Source organism: Phalangium opilio, unplaced genomic scaffold (genome assembly GCF_054372755.1).
Source record: "Phalangium opilio isolate 3A_F unplaced genomic scaffold, DU_Popi_V2 ptg000217l_1, whole genome shotgun sequence".
Taxonomy (NCBI): domain Eukaryota; kingdom Metazoa; phylum Arthropoda; class Arachnida; order Opiliones; family Phalangiidae; genus Phalangium; species Phalangium opilio.
The window spans coordinates 2,928,928-2,955,426 of record NW_028324218.1 but is presented as its reverse complement, the minus strand read 5'-3'; the positions used below and the strand labels follow the sequence as shown (position 1 = coordinate 2,955,426).

The following is a 26,499-nucleotide window of genomic DNA, read 5'->3' as shown; positions in this document are numbered from 1 at the left end:
TTCTGCCAAAATCTGCCAGTAAAATCCCTCCACAACTCTGCTAAAAATCTCCCAGTAAAACCCCCTAAAACTCTGCCAAAAATCTCCCCGTAAAACCCCCTTAAAACTCTGCCAAAAATCTCCCCGTAAAACCCCCTTAAAACTGCCAAAATATCCCAGAAAAACCCCCTTAAAACTCTGCCAAAATATCCCAGAAAAACCCCCTTAAAACTCTGCCAAAATCTCCAAGTAAAACCCCCTGAAACTCTGTCAAAAACTCCCAGTAAAATCCCCTTAATACTCTGCTAAAATCTTCCAGTAAAACCCCCCTTAAAACTCTGCCAAAATCTCCCAGTAAAACCCCCTTAAAACTCTGCCAAAATTTCCCAGTAAAACCCCCCTTAAAACTCTGCCAAAATCTCCCAGTAAAACCCCCTTAAAACTCTGCCAAAATTTCCCAGTAAAACCCCCTTAAAACTCTGCCAAAATCTCCCAGTAAACACCCCCTTAAAACTCTGCCAAAATCTCCCAGTAAAACCCCCTTAAAACTCTGCCAAAATCTCCCAGTAAACACCCCCCCTTAAAACTCTGCCAAAATCTCCCAATAAACCCCCCCCCCCTTAAAACTCTGCCAAAATCTCCCAATAAACCCCCCTTAAAACTCTGCCAAAATCTCCCAGTAAAAACTCCCTTAAAACTCTGCCAAAATCTCCCAGTAAAACCCCCTTAAAACTCTGCCAAAATCTCCAATTAAAATCCCCCTAAAACAGTGCCAAAATCTCCAATTAAAATCCCCCTAAAACAGTGCCAAAATCTCCAATTAAAATCCCCCTAAAACAGTGCCAAAATCTCCAATTAAAATCCCCCCTAAAACTCTGCCAAAATCTCCCAGTAAAAACTCCCTTAAAACTCTGCCAAAATCTCCCCGTAAAATCCCTCCACAACTCTGCCAAAATCTCCATAAAACTTATTCACTTATGATGTAGAGAAACATGTTTTGTCGTTACATCTTCCCTTTTAAAAACCAATAAAAAAACCTCAATTTTTAGTGTTTTAGTAAAAAAAAAATATTTATATATATTTTAACATAGTTTAAAAAAAAGTTGTCCATTCGCGGCGGTATCACTTTCAAAGTAGTTTTTCTGTAAAAAAAAAAAATCCACCGTGACCCCCTCCTCCTTAAACATGGTCATACATATGCACATCACGGTCGAGAGAGAGAGAGAGAGAGAGAGAGAGAGAGAGAGAGAGAGAGAGAGAGAGAGAGAGAGAGAGAGAGAGAGAGAGAGGGGGGGCTGTTTAAAAAGGCCAGGGTTACGTGTAAGAGGGGATATCAACCAATCAGGGGCCAGAGATTTTCATCCCCGACCGACACTAGCTAGCCTTAACACTAGGCACCACTAGCGAAAAAATTTAGGAACCGTAAAAACGGAAGTTTTCGTGCCGCAGCTGTTCTCTTACTCGCTCTCTCCGTTTCAACCGGAAATCAAACTATATAAAATACCTTTGACCCTAGTGTAAATTCAACTTGAAATTATACACGAGAAAAAGGTTAAAATTTCAACTTAACTTCATACTGAAGGGTAACACTCCGCACGTGAATTTATTCAAGTCGGTGCCTTTTAAGTTCAAAGTACAAGTTTCAACTAGCGCGTGGTTTTTATGTGGTGTGAAGTTAAGTTGATATAAGGTAGGCTTTTTTTAAGGGAGGGTGTCAGTTTAAGTGTGGAGTGGAAGTTAGGCTTATTTTAACTGCAATTTAAACATGACTTAAAGATGGTAATTTTCTTTTTACGAAACAGTCGTGCCCTAACCTATTATTTAGCCCAAGATTTTTCAAGAATATGTTATGTTTTATTTTTTTATTTTTGTATTGGTGTGTATATGTGTAATGTATAATATGTGTAAAAACTAGTTCTTAAAGTTTTTTTTATTGGCAATAGGTTTCGGGAGGGTTTATGGGTGTTTGTTAAGTATGTCTGTCTGTATTGTTGTAAATTATTTTAAATTGAATTTTTTGAAGTAAAAATATTACAATATAGTTATTTTTAGGGTTAAGTTTTGGGTTTTTAAATGCGATTTTTAAAATAGCGAAGGCAATGTAGTTTTGCTTTGTAATATTTGGAACTTTACTGGTACTTTTTAATTTATTTTTTGTTAAAAACCTTGAGTCAAAATTTTTATCCCTGTAATAAAGAAGGTTTATTTCGGCTTAGTTTTTAGCTGCATTTTTTATGACATTTTTCTTTTAAAATCTTTCGTTGGAAGATTTAAGCTAGCTTAGGGTTTAGACTGAGTTTATGAAATGACAGTTTTTGGAACCATGTTCTAAAATTTTTGGTTATTTACACGCTTGCAATCTTAGAATAACATAACACATTTATCTATTTGACCTTCAAGGCGGTTTCCCTATGTATTTTAAATTAGCAGAGTTTTGATGTTTGAAAGTTAGTCTAAAATGTTAATTGTTTTTAAAACTTCAATATCTTGGGATCAAGTTCATGTAGGACCATGTTCTTGGTACCGTTGTATAGAGGACAATTGGGGCTATCACATCCTAGAAGGTTTTACTTTTAACTTTCAAAGTACCAGAGTTCTGACGGTTTGAAGTTAGAAATTATTTTTGTTAAAATCCTCATTATCTCGGGATCTGGTGATTGTAGGGCCTAGTAGTTCTTGGTACCGTTAGATAGAGGACAATTAGGGCTATCACATCCTTAAATGGTTTTCAATTCGGTTTCAAAATACCAGAGTTCTGACGGTTTGAAGTTAGAAATTAATTTTAATTTAAATTGTTAATATCTCGGGATCTACTTAAAGTAGGACTAAGTTCTTGGTACCATTGTGTAGAGGACAATTAGGGCTATCACATCCTAGAAGGTTTTTCTTTTAGTTTTCAAAGTACCAGAGTTCTGACGGTTTGAAATTAGAAATTTTAATTTAAATTGTTAATATCTCGGGATCTACTTAAAGTAGGACTAAGTTCTTGGTACTGTTAGATAGAGGACAATTAGGTCTATCAAACCCTTAAACAGTTTTCAATTCGGTTTCAAAATAGCAGAGTTCTGACGGCCTAAAGTTAGAAATTAATTTTAATTTAAATCCTTAATATCTCGAGATCTAATTCATGTAGGACCAAGTTCTTGGTACCATTAGATAGAGGACAATTAGGTCTATCAAACCCTTAAACAGTTTTCACTTCACTTTCAAAATACCAGAGACGGCCTAAAGTTAAAAAATAATTAAATTTTAAAAACCTCATTATCTCGAGCGCTAATTGATATACAAACAGGTAATTAGTACCATTAGATAGAGGACAATTAAGGCTACCAAAGCCCCGAAGAACAATACCAACCTTATAATTAAAATAATTATAAAAATAATTAAAGAAATTTTAATTTTAACGGGGTGGTTTTGATATGATACTCTAACATTACAGCGACGTCTTGTTTAGGGGTAGAGATAAAAAAAAAATAAACGTAAATTTCTTTCTATATTGTAAGTCAGCTAGCTGGCTAGGAAAGAATTCACGAATTTTGGTGGTGCCCCCTATTTGTAAGGAAGGCATGTATGCATGCTGCAGTCAGGCAATAGACGGCCCCTTAAGGCATTATTATACACTTTTTGAGCTAGAGTCGGGTTTTTTTATCTCCCTTAGCCGTCGGCCCAATGCAATTAATTATTGTGATCAACTTAATGATATTAAATGGAGAGACTAGCTCTCTCGAAAAAAAAAGAAAAAATAATAAAAAAGAAAAAAAAAATATTAAAGTTCTTTTTAACTTTCGAATACCTGTTAAGAGCAACAAAAACCTCTCTCTCTCGTTTCCAAGGAGAATTACACGTTTTTTTTATTAATGTAGCTAATACATAGTTTATAGACTAAGAGGATTCATACCATTTACACACAAGGAGGCCAACTTTCGAATACCTGTTATGAGCAACAAACACCCTCTCCTTTCCAAGGAGATAGGCACGTTTTTTTTATTAATTTAGGTAATACATAGTTTACAGTGTTTACAGTCTAGAAGGATTCATACCATTTACACAAGGAGGCCAGGGTTTAGGAGTGACCTAGTGAGGCAGGTTTCTTTGTGTGACACATGAAGCCTGGCCTCCCTGTGTAAATTGGTTGAATCCTCTTAATCTGTAAACTATGTATAGGAATTATTGTGTAGGTATTTTTCTCAATTTATCTAGAATGGTTTTGTGGGAGGAGCTAGTTATACTAATCATTATATATGACGAAATTTACCTGGCCAATTAATTTATAATTTATCTCGATGCGCCTGATGCATTGCACCTTGGGCCTTGCGCGCCTAGGAACTCTTTTTGCAACCCAAGTTCCCAACGCACCAATGAAATAATAGTTTGAAAGACTCCATTAGAATTATGAGGCGTGACGTATTTTATTTTAAGTTCTCATTGAAGCCCCGCCCACTAAACCTAACTCGAATTCATGGAAATTAACACGTGAGATATAGGGAACACATTGCACAATGATTTCTTTTATTGTAAAGAAGTCTTTACTCCTTGAGGTAGGATTGAATTAAGGTGGTTTTATTGCTCCTAGGCGTACATTATCATTATAATTTTTTATCTGTACCATATTTTAATATACAATGTAATTTGCGGTTGTCTTATGGTGGTTTAATTATTGTACCTTTTTTTTTACTTTTAAAGAATTTTTTTTTCAAGTTTTATATTTTATATTTTATAATTTAATATTAAGTGTTGTTTTTAATTATTGAATTTATTTAGTTCCTTTTAAGGTTTAAGATTTGAGTTGAATTTAAAAAAATAAAGTATATTACTGCAGAAGTTATGATGATTATTGAAGGAGTATTTTATGGACGACCCCCATACGTTAATTAAATTATCAATCATTGTCTTTCAAGGTTTATTAAGTTAAATTTTAATAAGGGGGTCATCCGTAAAATACTCCTGTAATTAATGTTTATAACTTTAACATGTGTTAGGGGGGTGTATAGTACATGTCCCTTATGGGGGGTCAAACAAAATCGGTGATTCATTGATAGAAGTATAGATGTTAAATACATTTTCGGACTCAAGATTGATTGATTGATTTCCCATTGAACTTACCATCCCTGGATCATGCATCCCACTGAAATCATGATTGTACTTATACTGCAAACTATAATTACCCTTAACCCTTTTGGAATGGACACCACTCTGTGGTCAATATCTCAAAAAAAAATAAAATAAAATAAAATAAATAAATAAATAAATTGAAGAATTAAAATGATTTAAATACTAATTATGGTTTTGTGTTAACTTCAGATTCTTCCAAACGCTCGCGACGAAAGTTCCGAGGAAGTAAAGTGCGCGGTAGTGTTTCCTGGTCAAGCCAATAAAGAGGAAGTGGTGGAGGAAGGGCAATCTCCGCCCCATCCTCCGCCCACGCTTCAAGAAGAGGCCGCCCGGCAACCGCCTCCACCGCACCCGATCTGCAATGGCACCCGGGCCCAACCCAGGCCGACCGCCCCCGTGCCACCAAACCCCGCCCCCAACAACAACAACAACGCCCCTGGACACCTGAGTGACGTCAGCAGTAGGAGCAGTTCCGGACGTGGTTATATGGTGAGTCCAATATCATTTTTTATAGCATTATTTATTAATTTGTTTATAAAAGTTTTTATATGGGACACGGTGGTTTTAATGATTTTAATTTAATGTTAGGTTTTTAGGCGAAACAAGTTTGGGTGCTTTTTAAAAAGAAATTTGTAGTTAGATAATTGAAATCTTATTTTATTGAAAATTTACGTGGATTGAATTAATTTGTTTATGCTTAGTTATTTTGATAATTATGAACGGTAATTTGGATTATTTTGAGTTATTGAATATGCATTACGTTAGTATTATTTTATAAGTCTAATAATTAACTTGTAATTGGGTTTAATTTGTAATTGAAATTAGTACCTCATTAGGTTTAGTTAAGTAAAGTTATTATGGACAGTTAATTAACCAGTAATTGGGTTTAATTTGTAATTGAAATGAATCACTCGTTAGGCTTAGTTAAGTAAAGTTATTATGGACAGTTAATTAACCAGTAATTGGGTTTAATTTGTAATTGAAATGAATCACTCGTTAGGCTTAGTTAAATCAAGTTAGTATGGATCTTTAATTAACTTTAAATTGGGTTTAATTTGTAATTGAAATGAACACCTCATTAGGCTTAGTTAAATAAAGTTATTATTGACAGTTGATCGACTTTTAATTGGGTTTAATTTGTAATTGAAATAAACCCCTCGTTAGGCTTAGTTAAATAGTTTATTATGGACCTTTTAATTAATTTGTAATTAAAATGACCACCTCGTTAGGCTTAGTTAAATAAAGTTATTATAGACAGTTAATTAACTTGTATTTGAGTTTAATTTGTAATTGCTATAAATACCTGATTAGGCTTAGTTAAATAAAGTTATTATGGACAGTTAATTAATTTTTTAATTGGGATTAATTTGGATGAAAGCGCGTCATCGTGCTAGACGTAGTTAACTCGCGGATGAACTATCAATTAATAGGTGTTAATTTGAGTAAGCAGTTAAACATCGGTTCTGTTACTTAATAAAAATGATTAAGGTATTTAAAGTTTATTGATAGATAAACCCTAATCAAATTATCAAAGGAAAATCAAAACTTAAAAAAAAATAAATAATATGAAGTTGCTATTGCTAATCCACTCAATCATAAAAAGTTTAACCTTAATTTGTTCCTAAAGGAATACATACAGCTACTAGGAAATATCGTAACCCCAAAATATATATCCCATGTTAATTAATATCTATGAATTTGGATATACCAAGTGGGTATACCAGGCTTCAAAACTTTCCTAGTATCTGTATGCATTCCTAACTCCACTTAAAAATAAAAAATAAAATTACATGGGGAAAATTACCGTCTTTTATCAGCACACCATATAATTTAGATATTTCGCACTCCTAAAACGTTGTAATTCGTTTCGATACCCCTAAATTACTCCATTGTTAAAAATTCTAAAACACAATTTAGCAAAAACAACCCCTAACTAGGTTAAACACAACATAAGTTTATAAGTGATATGTTATGTTCCATAAGTTTGTTTTATTAATATCTGGTCATGACAAACTGTAAGGCTTGTAATTTTGGAGTGAGTGAGTGAGTGAGGTAGGTCATAGATTCGAGAGGAGGTAAAGCGAGGGAGGCCTGCAGTGAGTGAGTGAGGTGGCGCTGCTGTCAAATTTGGGCTTAGTAATGCGGACTAAATATAAAATTAGGTCCTATCTGCAAAATTAATTAACCACCACCACCACCGAGTGTACTTAGGACTTCAATTGAATTCGCTTCCGTCGTTCTCCTTCTCGAACTAGTTATCTCGAGCTGCTCTAAGTCTCTAAGTACTTAGCATTACGAATAAAATAGGTAGTGCATGTCATACTTATGGAAGGAGCATATCACTTATAAACTTATGTTAACACGTAGCTAAAAACATTAAAACATTATTTTGTTTTTTATAATAAATATTAAGGTAATAAAAATTTTACGACTTTATAATTGACAATGTCCCCTTAAGGGTTAAGTTGAAAATGTGTTACACGTTACCAAGAAGTGATATCTAGTTTACTAGGGAGAAGGTATAAATTCGTTCGTCCACAATTCTAGCAGCTTTATCTCCAGTCCAAACGTTACATAGACGTGTCCGGAGTTAACCCCCCCCCCTTATAAATTACAACAGCCAGCATCTGATTGGTTCTTGAAAACTCGTGCACGTCAGCGCGGCGACGCGAATGAGTATGAAAATTACAGTCATATTTTCCGACTGAGGAGAGGAGGAGAAACAGCCCGGAGTCTCCTCCTTTTTCGTCCCCCCCCCTTGTATTTTGAAAGGGGGACTGCAGGACTATGGCTCGCGGGAATACTTAGGAGACATCGTATACCTTCTCCCTAGTAAACTAGATATCGCTTCTTGACTATACGTTGCTAAACAATAAAACTAAAAGAGTGGTGTTGGGTTGTTTTGTTTTTTTATGGATGTTACGTATGTAGCCAAGGCTTAAGGGAAAGGTTTGGACTTAAACGTATTATCTCACAGAATATAAAGGATGAGATATAAGGGGATTATAGCCTAGGCCCCTTTTGCGTGATTTATCCCGAGGATTAACTCCGGGATTAAGTTGGGGATTAAGGGATAGGATCGCCACACTCTTTTTTTGTCGGCTAGAGGATTAAGTCGTCACTCACTAGAGATTAGCGGGGTTAAATTTTTGTTTTATTTATTTGTTTATCTAGATGGTTTTAGTTTTATAGTTAGTTACAAGTTAAAAGCCAATTTAGATTACGTTTAATTTTGTTTAGTTTAGTTTTTAGGGGGGTGATTTGCTTTGCCGATATATCGAAGTTTTAATGGAATCGATACCGGTTTTAATCGATTATTTAAAATAGGCGGGATAAGCGATTATTTCTAGCACAATGAAACCGATTTTTTACCGATTATTTCTAACACAATTTAACCGATTATGAACCGATTATTTCTAACACAATTTAACCGATTATGAACCGATTATTTTTAACGCAATTTAACCGATTATGAACCGATTATTTTTAACGCAATTAAACCGATTATGAAGCGATTATTTTTAACGCAATTAAACCGATTATGAAGCGATTATTTTTAACGCAATTAAACCGATTATGAACCGATTATTTTTAACGCAATTAAACCGATTATGAAGCGATTATTTTTAACGCAATTAAACCGATTATGAACCGATTATTTTTAACGCAATTAAACCGATTATGAAGCGATTATTTTTAACGCAATTAAACCGATTATGAACCGATTATTTTTAACGCAATTAAACCGATTATGAAGCGATTATTTTTAACGCAATTAAACCGATTATCAACCGATTATTTTTAACCCAATGAAACCGATTATCAACCGATTATTTTTAACCCAATGAAACCGATAACAACCGATTATTTAAACTATTGAAACCGATTATCAACCAATAAATCAACAAATTAACATAGAATCGATAAATTAAATTAAGCTACCATATCGATATCTGCCAATCACTATTCAAATAAGATAAAACTCACCCAACATAAATGGTTACTTATCTCCGATTATTCATAATCCCATCCCATAATCCCCTCTCTCCTTATAATAATACGCACTAATACCCCTATAACATTATGGCCACTGAATACTATAATACTACAGCACTAAAAACCTCCCTACCATGATTGTATTAAAAGCCCCCCCCCCCAACTTCCCTAAAAGTGTAGTTGGCCCCCTAGGGGGCGAAATGGGGGGTTCACTGTTATTTGTACCTATTATAAAACCTTTTACGTAGCCAAAAAAAAGAGAGAAAAGAAATTATACATAAAAAGGTTACATGTTAACAATACAGAGGGGGTTGGTGTATTGGTGGGGGGTTTGACATAGCCAAAGGGCCCTTAATGCTATTACTATTCCACCTTTTTCATATAATTGATTGGTGTATTTTTCTTTGCCTCATTAATTTAAGCGCGTCCGACGTTGCCATGTGTTAACTGCGTACGATACGTTACCTTACGTTGCCAGCTGCCGATTTGGCGGGAAATAAAAAAAAAAAAACACGAGAGAGAGTCCTATGTAAGTTTCCCGCGCGCGGGGAAATGAACGAACGCACGAGGCGCGGCACGGCGCCGCCGGAATATTTTTGGCGGGAACTCAAATTTTTTTCGACACGCTAGACTAATTCGCTTAATTCGAGACAACATGCTAAATCTCTATTAAAACCGTTTAAATACTACCCGGTCCCAGGGCTTGGAAATAGGGGGAAGTAGATTAAGCTAGAAATGTTAATAGTTTATTAGGCTGAAGGTATAAGATGCCATAGTCCTGCAGTCCCCCTTTAAAAATACAAGGGGGGGGGGACGTAAAAGGAGGAGGTCCCGGGCTATTTCTCCTCCTCTCCTCAGTCGGATAATATGACTGTAATTTTTTCTCATTCGCGTCGCGCTGACGTGCACGAGTTTTCAAGAACCAATGAGATGCTGGCTGGTTGTAATTTAGAGGCGGTGGGGATTAACTCCGGACACGTCTACGTAACGTTTGGACTGGAGATAAAGCTGGAAATGTGGCGCGAATTTATACCTTCTCCCTAGTAAACTAGATATCGCTTCTTGGTGTTACATTTTAACCGTATGTGGTTAACAGGGTTGCCAGTTATTTGTTATTAGAGCGTCTCCCAAGGATCCCAGCGGTCCTATATTTCCTGAACCTGTCCTAAATTATTGACTGGGCTTTATGTTATGATAACTTTAGTTTTATTAACTTCCTGTTTGCCACGAATTGGTTTGGTTCCCCTGTTTTTGGGGGCGTTGAATAGTCGGGCCCCTTTTTATTCATTCATTCATTCATTCATTGTTGTGTTATGTGTCCCGCTAAAACGAATTTAGTCACTCAGAGCTGCGCTTTCAAAGCAGGGGTTGGGTAGGTTTTGTTATAGCTTGGTGGGGGTATTGCATAGTATAGTGTAGTTGCGCTGCGCATTTAGCAGCAAGAGGGGGTCCAGCACCACCGACCGGACTTGGGTTGGGGATCGTGACGGGGTCACACCGTTTAAAGACGTCGACGGTCGGCACTGGCGCTAGTGGGTGTGTTTCCGGAATGGAGATATTATCGTTTCGTTTTGTTAATGTTTTTGGCTCTGAATTGATTTGTTACTCAGGATTGTGTTTAGAGATCAAGGCGTTGTAATGTTGTAGACTGGGGAAGAATTAAAGTCGTGGAGGTTTTCTTTTCTTTATTGTTGTTTCAAATGCTTTGTTTTGGTTCTTAGTGGGGTTTTTTTTTTTTTTTTACTTTTTCATTGTAATCTTTAGGGGCTTTTCACTTTTGTTGTACGACAGTTACGGTCTAACTAACTGTGTTTGGGATTAAGTTTGGTCTGTTTGTAGGTACTGAGAGTTGTTAGGTGCTGAGGGTTGTTAGGTTTTAGTTTATATCTGTTTTTAGGCAGTTAGAAGTGTTAATCTGTAGTTTAGCTCGGGCTGTAGGCTATGAGGAACGTTTATTTTGGTCTGTAGGCGCTGAGAACGTTTATCTTTTGTTTATATTGGTGTGTAGGCGCTGAGGCATGTTTATCGTTAGTTTATCTTGGTCTGTAGGCACTGAGGAACGTTTACCTTCAGTTTATCACTTTATCTCAGTCTGTAGGCACTGAGGAACGTTTATGTTTAGTTTATCTCCGTCTGTAGGCTATGAGGAACGTTTATCTTCAGTTTATCACTTTACCTCAGTCTGTTGGCACTGAGAATCCTTTAGCTCCAGTTTACCTTAGTTTGCAGGCTCTGAGAATCATTTATCTCCTGTTTACCTCAGTCTGTAGGCTCTGAGAATAATTTATCTCCTGTTTACCTCAGTCTGTAGGCTCTGAGAATCATTTATCTCCTGTTTACCTCAGTCTGTAGGCTCTGAGAATCATTTATCTCCTGTTTACCTCAGTCTGTAGGCTCTGAGAATCATTTATCTCCTGTTTACCTCAGTCTGTAGGCTCTGAGAATAATTTATCTCCTGTTTACCTCAGTCTGTAGGCTCCGAGAATCATTTATCTCCTGTTTACCTCAGTCTGTAGGCTCTGAGAATAATTTATCTCCTGTTTACCTCAGTCTGTAGGCTCCGAGAATCATTTATCTCCTGTTTACCTCAGTCTGTAGGCTCCGAGAATCATTTATCTCCTGTTTACCTCAGTCTGTAGGCTCTGAGAATCATTTATCTCCTGTTTACCTCAGTCTGTAGGCTCTGAGAATAATTTATCTCCTGTTTACCTCAGTCTATAGGCTCTGAGAATCATTTATCTCCTGTTTACCTCAGTCTGTAGGCTCTGAGAATAATTTATCTCCTGTTTACCTCAGTCTGTAGGCTCCGAGAATCATTTATCTCCTGTTTACCTCAGTCTGTAGGCTCTGAGAATAATTTATCTCCTGTTTACCTCAGTCTGTAGGCTCCGAGAATCATTTATCTCCTGTTTACCTCAGTCTGTAGGCTCCGAGAATCATTTATCTCCTGTTTACCTCAGTCTGTAGGCTCCGAGAATCATTTATCTCAAGTTCACCTCCGTCTGTAAACACTGAAAAACGCTAGGCCTAATTAGTCTCAACTTTATCGCAGTTTGTAAAACATTACTAGAGCCTATATAGTTTATCTCAGTCTGTAGACAAATCTCCGTAATTCACATTTAATCATTTCTGTTGGTATATTTACCTTGAGTAATAATTAAGTACCCCTCGTTCCACCTTTTCAATAATATAATAATATTATATAATATAATATGAAATGTAATAGTCCGAAGATAAGATAAATGTCTTTCTTCTCTAACAGGTAAAAACATACATGGGAAATTCAATAGCCTGTAACATTTTCCTCTCTCTCTCTCTCAAAATGAGGAGGGGAGACAGACCTTGCCTCAATTTTAAAAACGCTATCGTGATTTCAATGGGATAGATTTTTATCGAGATTTTTACCTACCCCCTAACCCCCATAAATCTTACCGAGTTAATGTCAAAGTCTCTTTCTACCGTTTAGACATTTTCCAATTCATTTATTTCTTCTTTTTTTAAATGGATGACATAATGACAGGCACGAAAAATGTTTATGCAAAAAAGAATAAGAAATAAGAAGTTCTCTCTTAGCTCTTTTTTGGCAAGACAGACAGACATATAGACAAACCATGAAAGAAAAATAAATTCCCCACTGTCTCTTGTCTCTTGTCTCGGTTTCGGTCTCGCGCCGTCGCCCCAGACGAAGTTGTTCTGTTCAGGAGTTAATAACTTGGGAGTGTTAATGTTTAATGTTAGGTTTAAGTGTGGTTCGATTTTCACATGGGAAATCAATCAATCAATCTCGAGTCCGAAAATGTATTTAACATCTATACTTTTATGACCACACCGATTTTGTTTGACCCCAAAAGGGATGTACTGACCACAAGTTAAAGGCCGACTTCCATCGAAAAGGGTTCTTACGAACTGAAAACCGTGCATCGAGAGTAACAATGGAGCGACCGTGCCGATTTTCGAATCCCCGCTGGACAAAAGTTTGAGGGGTTCTTACGAACTGAAAACCTTGATACGGGGGTTCTTACGAACTGAAGATAAACAATAGATATTTTCCTTCAGAGGGTCGTAAAAATCGGGAATAAAATATTTAAGAGACTTTCTATTGTTTATCTTCAGTTCGTAAGAACCCGCATAGCAAGGTTTTCAGTTCGTAAGAACCCCTCCAAATTTTGCCCCAGTGGGGACTCGAAAATTGGCACGGTCGCTCTATTGTTAAGATCGATGCACGGTCTTCAGTTCGTAAGAACCCTTTTCGGTGGAAGTCGACCTTTAAAGTTATGAACATTGATTGGAAACAGTGTTTTACCAATGACCCCCTTAAATTTAACGTAAGAAATAATGAAAGATAATGATTGCTAATTTAATTAACGTAAGGGGTCGTCCGTAAAACACTCCATAACTTAATTGTTTACAACAAATTTAATTGAAGTTATTTGAATTTTCTATTAACACTACTACCATTTTTTGGAACAACACTGTATTGCTGTACACTATTTTTATTAGCTCCTGATATTGAATACTTAATTTGTTTCTAGTAAGTGCAGTTGGGTTGAAAATTGGTTGGCATTGATTTTGAATCTATTTCCTCAGACAAAAATTAGATTTAGGCCTAAGTTTCATTTTTTCTGTACAGTTTTTGCTATTTGAATACTAAGCTTACCTTCTTACGTCTTGAAGAGACAGATATTATTTATTTCCAACCGTCTTGTTATCCATTCCCGTAAAGATGGAATGCTTGCTTGCTTGCTGCAAAACTCCTCAGACAGAGAGCCGAAGATATCTCTGAGGAGACGCACCGTTGCTAAGCGACCGTTAGACAGCTAAAAACGAAAATGAAATTTTTAGTAGCCTAGGCCTAGCGTGCATGGTTCTTTCCCGCCGTTGTAGTCCACGATTCCATCTATTGGCGGGAGATTTTTCCCCCATTTATTTTTTAGGATGCCGAAATTGCGTGGTTTATCTATGCGGAAATGGTTAGAAATTCGAGACCAAGGCTTAGAGATAAATTTTTTAAGTTTTTATTCGTTGCAAGTTACTCGAGTCGCTTTGCTAGACGATAAGCTACTGATTTATTATTCAGGTCTGTTTTTTGAAAGAGATCTTTATTTTATTCAAAAAATAAAGCGTATTACCAGTGTTATAGGTTAGGCTTAGCGGGGTCATAGTTCAATTTTGGCCTGTCAACGGTAATAATAGAGATGTTTTAATATATGCAAAGGCTTAACTAAACCAATCGTGGCGGAAACTTTGAATACACGTACCATTGCAAAGAAGTGTTTCGGTAATAAAATTACTGTTCCTAAGCCTTGGCAAACGTTTCTCCCCCCCTAGTGTCTTAACGCCGCGAAACACTTAACAAGACAACGCTACAAACAAACTCAGCCAACCCCAAAAATAGTATATATATTATCCCATCCGGGGTTTGCCCTAGAAAAACTATACTACGGAAAATAAGTGTTGTAGAGCTAGGTCTTTTTTTTCTATCTATACTTCTCCCAATATTTCTAAGTGAAGCTTGTTTCCTTCCGCTAGATGGCGGTGCTCGCCGCGTGGCTAAAAGTTATTACGTCGCTACCAGTTTATCTTGGAAGCTAAGACCCTTGTTATACGCCTGAACAGAAATATATTAAGCTGAAAATGGTTGAAATACACCTATCACTATTATTGGATGGGAAATCAGAGGGAAGCACTGTGCTTTACCGTTTAACGTTAGTGTTATAGTATATCAAGGTCGTTATAAATTTAATTCAACAGTGTTTAATGATAAGTCGTAAAGAATTACTTCTTTGCTGGTCTTGTAACGGTACAACGCAATGTAACGTAATTAAGTGCAGACAGCCTATTAATCTATAAATGATTTAACTACATGAATGTTATTAACACTAATCAACAGTATTTAAAGCTAGGTAACAAAAAATTACTTCTATGCTGGTATTATAACGGTACAACGTATTTAAATGCACGCGATTTGACGTAATGACGTGCACGCGAAAATAGAAAAAAAAAAAAAAAGCGGCCGCCAGCCAGCCGTTAAGAGTCGTGTTAATAATTTTGCCCACCATTTAATTCGCAAATTGAAAAATCGTCTGACTTTAATTCTTTAAAGTTTTGGGTGTTGTTAACTTTTGCTTTATCAACTTCGCCACTGGTATAAGAAAGGGAATTGTGGGTAGATGGAGGAGGGGAAGGGGGGGGGGTGGATGAGCTTAAGGATTTCTCTGGGGAGAAACTAGAGGTTCGTTTTTAGCGATGCCAAGCGGGATTGACGCGGCTTATAGATTTTCGATTTGTCTTTTCCTAAGCCATGCTTTATGGTTTTTTCGTTCGCTTCGCTCTGTTTTTTTATTGGTGGGGATTCGAAGACTATACTTCTAGGGGTCGTAGCGACAGCTTTTTATTTCCAGGGGGTTTCACTAAGGGATGGGGAAAGACAGGGGGAAGGGGGGGGCAAGATCCCTTTGCGCTAATAGTGGTGGAAACAATAATACGGATGGTTAAGATGCCAAACGTTTTTCGGAAGTAAAAACTTATCTATTTTATTATAAGTTACTGACTCGCTTGTCATGAAGTGAGGTGGGTCATAGATTCGAGGAGGTAAAGCGAGGGAGGCCTGGTGAGTGACTGAGGCGTTGCTGTCAAAGGGGGCTTAGTAATGCAGACTAAATAGGACCTAGATGGAAATAAGTCCAAGCTGCAAAATTAATTAACCACCACCGAGTGTACTTAGGACTTCAATTGACTCGCTCCCCCTCGTTCTCCCTGAGTCGAATTAGTTATCTCGAGCTGCTGTAAGTCCTCAGTAGCATTACGAATCGTATAGGTATAGTGCATATCATACTTATGGAGCGAACATATCACTTAGAAACTTATGATTTTACCCAAGTCTTTTATTGTCCTCAACCATCTTAAGTACGGATTGAAGGTTAAGAAAAGGAGGCGTGAGGTCCCGGACTTCGGGACTTTGGGGTCCGTAGTGGCGGTGGCCGCTCTGTTGTGTTATGCCCCCTGGGGTGTAATCCAAGTAACAGATTCTCAGCGTACGATTGTCTCTAATAGTTTTCTCTTGCTTTTCTTTCTGTCGTTAAGTTTTTCTTCTTTTCTTCCTTTGTCTCTGGTCTCTATTTGACCCCCTTTTGAGTGATAATGTTCGCCACTTATCACTTTGATTGAGTTGTCATACTTATAATAGTAAGACCACCTTTATTATTATTATTATTATTGTTTGCTATTATGTTGTTGTTGTTGGGATTAATTTCAAATTGTTATGGGTGGTAATTTAGTCTGCATTACTAAGCCCCCTTTGACAGCAGCGCCCCACTCACCATGCCTCCCTAGCTTTACCTCCTCAAATCTATGACCTACCTCGCTCACTCACTCACTCACTTCAAAATTACAAGCCTTTCAGTTTGGCATGACCAGATATTAATTAAACAAACTTATGGAACAGAACATATCTTATGGACTTATGATTTTACTTATGTTAATTTAACCTCGGTAGCTTCCGTGTAAGAATCAAATGGTTGTTTCTGGAATTTTTGTTTTTGAAAAATGTCGTTCCTTTTAATAAGATTAAATTTTAATCTCGAGGCCGTTAAAGTGTCAAGCATTTTCAGAAACATCGTAATTTAAAATCATTAAATAGATTATCCGTTAAAGATAAACGGTTTTTTTTAACTGGTGTAAAAAAATTCGACGGTAGTTCGCGAGAGCGGGGTTACATTCCATCAGAGATAAATATCCTATCAAAAACCCACACACCAAGTTTTTAAGTTTTATTGGGGTGAACAGCCAGTTCAAATTTAATTACGTTTCATCCATGAAGGGACAGATATTATAACAAATATATTAATTTTGTTTAATTTTTGCAGTAAATTTAATTTTTAAACATATTCGTATGAAGTAAAGTTAAGGAGGTCAAGGTTAATTTAACATCCCTCCAAGGCTTAAAATCATCTTAGGTTTAGGTCAAGGTTCATTTAAAATCAAGCCAAGGCTTAAAATCATCTTGAGGTTCAGGTCAAGGCTAATTTAAAATGTAGCCAAGGCTTAAAATTATCTTGAGGTTTAGGTCAAGGTTCATTTAAAATATAGCCAAGGCTTAAGCTCATCTTACGCTTAGGTCAAGGTTCATTTAAAATCTAGCCAAGGCTTAAAATCATCTTAGGCTTACGTCAATATTAATTTGAAATTTAGCCAAGGCTTAAAATTATCTAAGGCTTAGGTCAAGGCTCGCTTAAAATCATCTTAGGCTTAGTTTAAGGTAAATTTAAAATCTAGCCAAGGCTTAAAATCATCTTAGGCTTAGGTCAGGGTCATTTAAAATCTAGTCAAGGCTTAGGTCAAGGTTCATTTAAAACCTAGCCAAGGCTTAAAATCATCTTAGGCTTAGGTCAAAGTTAATTAAGGCTTAATTTTTTTACTCCGCTTGCTTTGTCTAGAATCTTTCTCTTTTTACAGTAAGTTTATAAATAATACCAGAAAAAACAAAAGAAGTTTGACCAAGGCTTAAATCATGGGTAGCCTTAGGAACAAGGTCATTCAAAATTTAAGCGGGAAGCGTTTTCGTTTGATGGGCGTATCACGTCTATAGACAAAACGAGAGAGAAGGGGTAGGGTTAAAATATTACTTAACAGCTACGAATAAAAGTAAATGAGGCTGAAAGTAAGACAGACTTATACACGCTTTTCCGCCTTGTATAAAAAAGAGCGTAGCGTAACATAGCGTAGGCATAGCTTTGCCCTATAAATAGTTGAAAACCATTTCCAAAATTGGGTCCCCTCCTCTGTATTATTTCCTAGGGCTAGCGAACGAGAACGAGGGTTTTTACGGGCGCAAAAAAAGAAGAACCAAAATCTTTTTTATGTTCAGCCCCTGCCTGGACTAAACCACTATGATTATCGGTAAGGGTGAACCCGACGATGCCCCAAAAGCCACCTAGCGGTTCACGCTAAAAACTCAACCAAAACAAATCGATAAAGACGCCAGTTTTAAAAGCTAAAGGTGCTAGTTCAGATGGTTGAAATTATAATAGAAATATTTGGTTTTCTATCTGGATTCTGGAAAAAATATGAGTTACCGTCATCTCGTGGTGAATTTAAAAGAATTCAAAATTCGCCTACGCGAGTTATATTTGTGTTAAGCAGGTTTGCTGGTTTAATTAGACACGTGTCTGTCGAGATGGCAACACTTCCTTCGCGCCTTTTCTTTAGCCATTGCAAGGATAGATTTAATTTTAGAAGTAGGAATGGAGAACGGTTAGTATTTACTTCAGTCCGACTCATAGCCCCCCTTCTCTCCAACCAACCCGTAACGAAAAGTTTAAATAATCTTATTGGTTGACTTAAACTACGTTTTGATGACGTTGCTGACGGGGACGGCGAAAATACGTAATTTCTTTTTTACCTCTGTCGCTATGACCCACCTCTTCTTTCATACCCCCCCACCCTCTGTACCGTCGAAGGGGGTCCGGGACTTTGACGCACGCCCACATTACTCTGTTCTAAATTCCTACTTCTAAAATTAAATCTATCCCTGGCCATAGCTCTCTTTATCACGCCTTACTAACTGAGACGTGATCGAGTGAGCTACACTTTAGCAGACGATATAGTGAAAAGGTTTAATATTGTTATTTTGGTTCAAATACGCGATGTCCTCGTTTTTAATTCGTCTGCTGTTGCTTCTGAACAGGGTAATGAACAACATACGTACCGACGAAAGCTTAAGATTTTTCTGTAGTCTGAATAGTCTCTCGCGTGTTATCGCTCTATAATATAAACCATCCTAATCCAAGACTCAACCATCCTATCTATATTCCCAAGACCCCAGCGAGAGTTCCCCATAGCACAGTCTGAGACTAAATTACGGGGAGTGGGGGGCATTGGGGCTTCTCCTACCTATCACCCCTTCTCTTTCAGTTAGGGGATGAAAATGGTATCGTCCGGGACACTACGTCTTTCCGTCTTTCGATACGATTCGATGGGGCAGTACTCGGGGTCTCGGGGTGGGTAACACGCCGACCGACCCACCGACGTACTAAAATGGACTAGTAAAACTTTAAACTACTTGGGGGTCCCGAACGCCAGCCAGCCAACGATAATTTTAGGTGCCCATACCGAAAAGGTGTTAAATTTAAGGGCAACTTTTCGCTTCCAAGGAATTATGGGAAGGGTTATATTCTCGCTCTCTATCTGGGTTTGTTGGTTGGAAGGGCTTGGTTGGTTTCATAATCTTATTTAGTTGGGACATAAGTTTATAAGTGATATGTTAAATGATAAGTATGACTATTTGTAATGCTACTGAGAGACTTAGAGCAGCTCGAGATAACTAGTTCGAGAAGGAGAACGACGGAAGCGAGAATTCAATTTAAGTCCCAAGTACACTCGGTGCACGTGGTTAATTTTAATTTTACAGCTAGGACCTATTCCATCTAGGCACTCCTATTTAGTCTATGCATTACTAAGCCCAAATTTGACAGCAGCGCCACCTCACTCACTCAACAGGCCTCCCTCGCTTTACCTCCTCTCGAATCTATGACCTACCTCACTGACTCACTCACTTCAAATTCATTACAAGCCTTTCAGTTAGTCATGACCAGATATTAATTAAACAAACTTATGGAAGGAACATATCTTATAAACTTATAAACTTATGGTCTGTTGAATTTCACGCGTCACAAATGACTAACTGGCAACACTTGTCCTTTATTACGTCAACGCAATCATTATTGACTTATTCCAATTATTTTATTTAAAATAAAAATGGACTTAAATGACAATATGACATGAAAATTACTTCAATTTAAAATAAAATGCCTATTTTATTTCTTGAGGTGGTTATTTCAAAATAAATATATAAGGAAGTTTTGTTTTATATATAATAACGGTTATTATTTATTGAAACGACAAACAAAAATGGTTAGGGTTATAATTTAAATTCCATAATGCGTTTTAAATGGAATTCTGCCCCAAGGATAAATGTTATTAACAACCAAATATTATTTAAATCTTAACAATATGTAAAATGCAATCAAATTGCTTTGAGAGAGAGATATTTAAACGGTTTTTAAATATAATATTTTAAAACCTAGATAACAAAATAAAGAAGTTGAATAATTTATTGCAATCTTTTTTTTGTTTAGATTTAAATATTATTATTATTATGATGGAAATTTTTTATTTTATTCTATTTTAATGAAAAACTTAATTTTAATTTTAATTTAAGTGATTTCATCTTGATAAGGAAAACTAAAACTGTAAATTGCAAAAGGACAAAATTGTCAATTGCGCAGAACCCTACTGCGCATAGGTTTACAGTTTTATTGACTGTTCTGTTAAAATACACCCTTTTAACCGGGAATGCATACAGTTAATTGGAATAATTGCGTAACTAGCCATTTTCCTGATTGTATCTAAGGCCGATTTTATCCAAGGGAGGAGCTAACTAAACTAATTATGTATGACGAATTTTACCTCGCCAATAATATTGCACCTTGTGAAAGGTACTCGCGTTGTTACCAAACCAACCAATGAAATCGCAGTTAGAAAAAAACCCTCTGAAAAGGGCTTAGCTCCACCCCTAACAGAATGAAAGCTGTTTAAGCCCCTCCTCCGGCTGTGAAAGCTATTTAAGCCCCTCCTATGTTATTTAGCACTAGTGGAAACTAGTATGACGTTGCTTGACGTCCCTATTATGAAGCACGTGACGCGTTGTAAGTTCTCAAGCCCCGCCCACAAAACCCTATTTAAATTCATATAAATGAACACTATGCACAATGATTCCTAGTAGCTGTGTAAATTCCTGTTATAACTTTTAGCCAATTACTTTATTATAATAATAATAATAGTATAATATTTATTTGCGTTTCACCTGTACATGTTTGAACTTTTTTACTACGCATGCGCACATTAACTAAGAGAAAAAGAAAGGCATTTTTAGTATGTCGGAAGGAAAGCCCGTGCAACGGCGTGATAATATTTCTTGACATTACAGGATATCCGGGAACCATTAAAGGCTACTTTGGTAGATTGAAGCTAGCGGTTGGCGCGAGACATACATAAACTGTACAGAAATGATAGGCCTTTTCTATGTAGGCGTTTGTCTTGCCTTTCTTGGTAGTAGCTGGGATTTTGTTACCTAAGTTATAGCCTACCTAGGTCAATTTGAGCGCGATGTTTTGACCTAAAAAGGCCCCATAAGTTCCCAACAACGGAACGCCACGCCGGACTACCGACGTTTTCAAAACCTATTTTATGGTCATTTAGGTTTCGTGATCGGAATAAGTTCGACTGGGTTTTTATTTGTACAAGTCTCGCGAATGTGAATTTGTTTCAACGTGCTTTTAAACATGAATATTAATATTCATTTGTTAGGTTGGGTACCGTACGATTGACCTTGACTACCGTGTCAGGGTTGATAATAAGGGTCATGGAAAATATATGTAAGGGTCATTGAATACTGGGTATTAAGGGTTATGGGAAGTCGTGGAATTTGGAACTGGGTCCTTAAGGTCATGGGAAGTCGTGGAATTTGGAACTGGGTCCTTAAGGTCATGGGAAGTCGTGGAATTTGGAACTGGGTCCTTAAGGTCATGGGAAGTCGTGGAATTTGGAACTGGGTCCTTAAGGTCATGGGAAGTCGTGGAATTTGGAACTGGGTCCTTAAGGTCATGGGAAGTCGTGGAATTTTGAACTGGGTCCTTAAGGTCATGGGAAGTCGTGGAATTTTGAACTGGGTCCTTAAGGTCATGGGAAGTCGTGGAATTTGGAACTAGGTCCTTAAGGTCATGGGAAGTCATGGACTTTAATTGAAGTCAGGGTACAATTTCAATGAAAAATATGGAAAGTCATGACAAATAAAACTAGGTCAATAAGTCATGGAAAAACACGGAATTTTTAACAATTCAATAAAAAATTTCTTCTTGGTTGATACAAATATGTATAAAACCCAAACCTATTTTGATATTTTTGAAAGCATTTAATAGATTCATAGTGCAATGGTTCAAATTCAATCTTGAATCCATATTTACAGCGTAAACATTTTATTTGAATCTTTCTCTATAAACGTATGTATGTACCCATCCGCGACAACCTTATCTTTACTGTAAACTCACCCCGAAACGATTACATAAGATAACATGCAAAGATTTTTTTTTACACATTATAGGTAAAACGGCGAAAACCTTTTATACGCAATATTAAATCAGATATAAAATGAAAGTAGTGTTTGGAGGTAATAAAAGTAATATTATTTGGCACTTTTTTACAGGTAGTGCGTGTATTAAATAATTAGTGGCACCGCGCGCTAATTATCTTTTCAGTAATTATGTACACCGGGCTCCTTTGTCCATTTAGAATGCTTAATTATCTTGTAATTGTCGTGGTACATTTATAAAAAAACGCTGTTATCACGCTTGAATAGTTTAGCGTGACGTTTGTCTAGTTTTTATTATATTATATTTATGTTAAGTAAATATATGCGCCCTTAGAGTTTGATTTGATATTTTGAAAAAGACAGATTTTTATAACAAATTTTTTTTTTTACTTTTGTTAAATAACTTAAGGTGCGCAATAGTAATGGGGCTGATGTTTCTGGCTGGATGGCCGGGTTGCTTTTTTTATCATAAGTTTATAAGTGATATGTTCCTTCCATAAGTTTGTTTTAATAATCTCTGGTCATGACAAACTGAAAGGCTTGTAATTTTGAGTGAGGTAGGTCATAGATTCGAGGAGGTAAAGCGATGGGAGGCCTGGTGAGTGAGTGGGGCGCTTCTGTCAAAAGGGGCTTAGTGATGCAGACTAAATAGGACCTAGATGGAATAGGTCCTAGCTGCAAAATTAATTAACCACCATGCACCGAGTGTACTTAGGACTTCAATTGACTCGCTCCCCCTCGTTCTCCTTCTCGAACTATAGTTATCTCGAGCTGCTGTAAGTCTCTCAGTAGCATTACGAGTCGTATGGATGGAACCATGAGTTATTATTAACTCATGATGGAACATATCTTATAATATAAGCTTATGTTTTTATGCACACGATTTCGTGTTCCTAACCATTTTGGGTATCTTTTGTGCGTGTATTTTCAGTGTGATAGTGAAAGCGACGACGATAGGGTATGTTTGAAATCTTCCAAGTTGATCGCAGACCCGTCGGCTCCTGTGAAAATGTCAATAGATTCAGTACCAATGTTTCTTGAGCAGGGTTCTGACGCGGATGGTAGTTCAGACCTTTTTAATACCTCGGGAACGCCCGTAGTTCCTGTATCAATAAAAAGTAGGTTTATAACTATTTATTAGCTAAGGTAAGTGATGTCGTATTAAACGACAATTCTTCGTGTTATCTCTTCGAAAAAAGGGGAACCTGATACGTGTCCAAGGCTTAACGATACAATGCCTCCAACAACAACCGCGGATAACCCGCGTTCGTTGGCTCCTCAGCCACAACAGGATACGCCTTCGTTACTGGCGACTCCACCAACAACGCCACCACCTTTGGGTCCACCTTTGGTGTTGGCGCCCCCGGAAAAGTCACCGCCCCAACAACAGCAACCTCCTATCCTTTTGGAAAACGGGCCCAAACTCGAACCCGCGATTGTTCCACTAGTGCCACCCAATAACAATCGTCAATCCAGTAATACGGCACCAGTAACAACGGCGACAATAAACGCTACCACAAATAAAACGTCATCAAGATCTCACTGGAATAATAACAATGGACCAACGTCGGAAAGTGGTGTCGTTGTCACGGCGGTTAGGGATACGAATAACGTTACTACAACGAGTGCGAACGCGACCTCCGCGCAGGCGCAACGGGAGCCCAGTGAACAATCTCCATTACCCGTTGTTGTCCCGCCATTAACGGTGGCGTCTACTAACAATATACCCGTAACTACGACGTCGGGGACAACGACGACGGTGACATTATCGCCCTCATCGACTCTTAGTGCAATTGACAGCCCACGTGATAATAAACATTCTTTGGCTACTGTCTTGGGGAACGCCATCGCGCCCGTTACCCTCTCATCTTCCTCCGATTCGAACAGTTCGATTCCTCCTCCGCCGCTACCATCAGTAACTACTACGAGTAGCGCGACTTCGAACGCGAATTCCGCCGTAACTCCTACAAAGACTTTGACAAATACACACCAAATATTCTCTCCGGCGACGTCTTTAGATAAACGACAACCGCAGTTAAGTCCCGGACCCATGGGACCCTTGTCTTTCCTAGGGGGTGTTCGCGATGCCAGAGACGCCTACAATCGCGCCAAGGATAGTAAACCGGACAATAATATTAACAGTATTTCTAATAATTTCACGAACATACCGCCACCCCCAGTCATTAACTCGGCGGTCACTCCGCCCTCAATTTTACCATACAGCGGCGGACATTTGGTCAATTCGTTACCAACACCCGGTGGCGGTGTTGGTGGTGGTAGGAGTGACCGGTCGCCAATTTTGTCTTTTCATTCCGTATCCAATCATTTGACCGGTTATACTTCTAATAGCAAAAAGACTGTACTGGGGCCACCGCCTGGCGTGGGCTCTAACCCCGTCAACGGACCATTGGCTTCTCTACCTCCCCCTCCTCCAGCCCCGCTGTATTCCCCGTTATCGCCCCATCCTTACCCGAGACCCGCTTCGAGTTCGCCTCTCTTGAGCGGTCTCGGACCTCAGTCATCCGTCCCCCCTAAAACGGGTTACATCGCCCCTCCTCCCCTATCTACAGTTCCTCTAGCCCTGTCTTCTTCACCGATACTGCCCAATTTAGTGCCCATGACTAATAACTCTTCCTCGGTCATAACCGGAGCGAGTACCGCGGTGACGCGGACCGATACCAGCCCTAACGTGAACGTGACGGGTTCCGGGACGCCCGTTCCCGCTAGCACGACGCCCACGCCTAGTATGTGCAGCGGACGGGACAGTCATAGCGCGCACAGTAGTAGCAGTATCTCGAGCCTTAGTCAACTGAGCCAATCTCTCGGGCATTCGTCCGGACATAAAGAGAACGGTCGGGAAGGTAGTTCCGGTAGTTCGAGTTCCGGCGGAAGGAGTAGAAGTAGTTCCAGGAACAATACTCCGTGCGTCAGTTCGGCCTCCAGCGTCGGAGTCGCGCCACCACCACCACCATTATCCAGCATTAATTCGTCTTCGTCGGCTATCGTACCTAATTGCACAACGGTTCAATGTAGTAGCGCCGGAAGCTATACCAGCTCCGCATATGGGAGTGCCGGCTTAACTAGTCTTGTCTTCTCAAAATCTTCGTGGGTCAGGTAAGACACTTTTCGTTATAACATTCGTTAATACCATATCTGTAGATCAAACACGCAACCCAAATCTTGTCCCAAATGAGCCCCGAATCTTGTCCCAAATTGGCCCCGAATGAGCCCCGAATCTTGTGCCAAATGACCACATTCTAATCCTATTTTGTTTTGTACCATTTACTTGGGTGTCTTAGCTCCAGTGCCAATCCGATTCTGAGCAGCTTAAACGGCGCGCATTTGACGCCCCCGTTACCTACGCGACCCACGCCACCACCCGCAAACCAGGCCCCTCCCCCGTCTTTACCATTACCACCTTCGTTACATAACAGTCATCATTCCTCGCCTTACGGGCCTCACCACCCCGGAGCGCCGCCTCCACCCCCGACCGCTCTACATCCGGGCGGTCCTGGTTCGACGCATCCCAGTATCTTCGCTCCGCCAATACCTCCACCGTCATCCTCGCTCACCTCGCTCGGACCATCGCCGACGGGTGCCCCATTCTCGGCCGAATCCTTGTTTTCTCAACAAAGTATGTCTTGCGGACCTTTCTTAAAGATGTCTGGACAAAGACTAAGTCCCGCTTCACTATGCGCAGATACGGATTTGTTGCGACGGGAGTTGGATACGAGGTTTTTGGCGTCGCAAGATCGTTCCATCGCCATTCCTCCGCCTCCATATATGAGGACGGAAATGCATCAACATCAACATACGCACATGCATCAACACGGACCCTTCTTGCCACCCCATCCACCGTCCTTGTCCGCTAGTTCATCTTCGATGCCGACCGTCGTTCAACCACCGCCACCCCAACCGGGACCACCGGCTCCACCACCTCCATCTCATTTGCCATTCGACAAGTTTCCAAAGTTACCAGATTCGCCATTCTTTGGACGCAATTCGGTAAGTACCCTTAATTGTCTCCAATAAGGTCCAATTAACGCGTCATCGTCCTTAACAAACTCTTTTTGGAATCGTATCATAGTTGGGTCTTCCTGGTTACCCACCAATGGGTCCCATCTTAGGCCCTCCTGGTGCCTCGTCCGGTACTCCATTTACCCCTGCTGGACATCTAGCGGCCTTTCAACCAAAGGTATGCTTGTTTATAATTAACTCGGACACTAGTTTAACTAAGTAATTAGGCCTAATTAACTTAATTTCCG

The 26,499-nt window shown here is 38.6% G+C and overlaps 2 protein-coding genes across 11 annotated transcripts in view; both read left to right on the top strand.

Annotated features, from left to right (window-relative positions):
* The window catches only part of LOC149615649 (ras-related and estrogen-regulated growth inhibitor), a 112,846-nt gene that overhangs the window by 32,230 nt on the left and 54,117 nt on the right, over positions 1-26,499 (top strand). The window lies entirely within an intron of this gene.
* The window catches only part of tay (tay bridge kinase), a 65,733-nt gene that overhangs the window by 32,817 nt on the left and 6,417 nt on the right, over positions 1-26,499 (top strand). For 8 of the 10 annotated variants that reach the window (XM_089857270.1, XM_089857269.1, XM_089857267.1 and 5 more), the window contains exons 5-9: positions 5,281-5,580; positions 23,166-23,352; positions 23,434-25,348; positions 25,534-26,239; positions 26,322-26,429. In XM_089857270.1, coding sequence (XP_089713396.1) covers positions 5,281-5,580; positions 23,166-23,352; positions 23,434-25,348; positions 25,534-26,239; positions 26,322-26,429 — 3,216 coding nt within the window. The remainder of the gene's footprint in view (positions 1-5,280; positions 5,581-23,165; positions 23,353-23,433; positions 25,349-25,533; positions 26,240-26,321; positions 26,430-26,499) is intronic. The other 2 variants (XM_089857272.1, XM_089857271.1) reach the window with 2 other exon arrangements.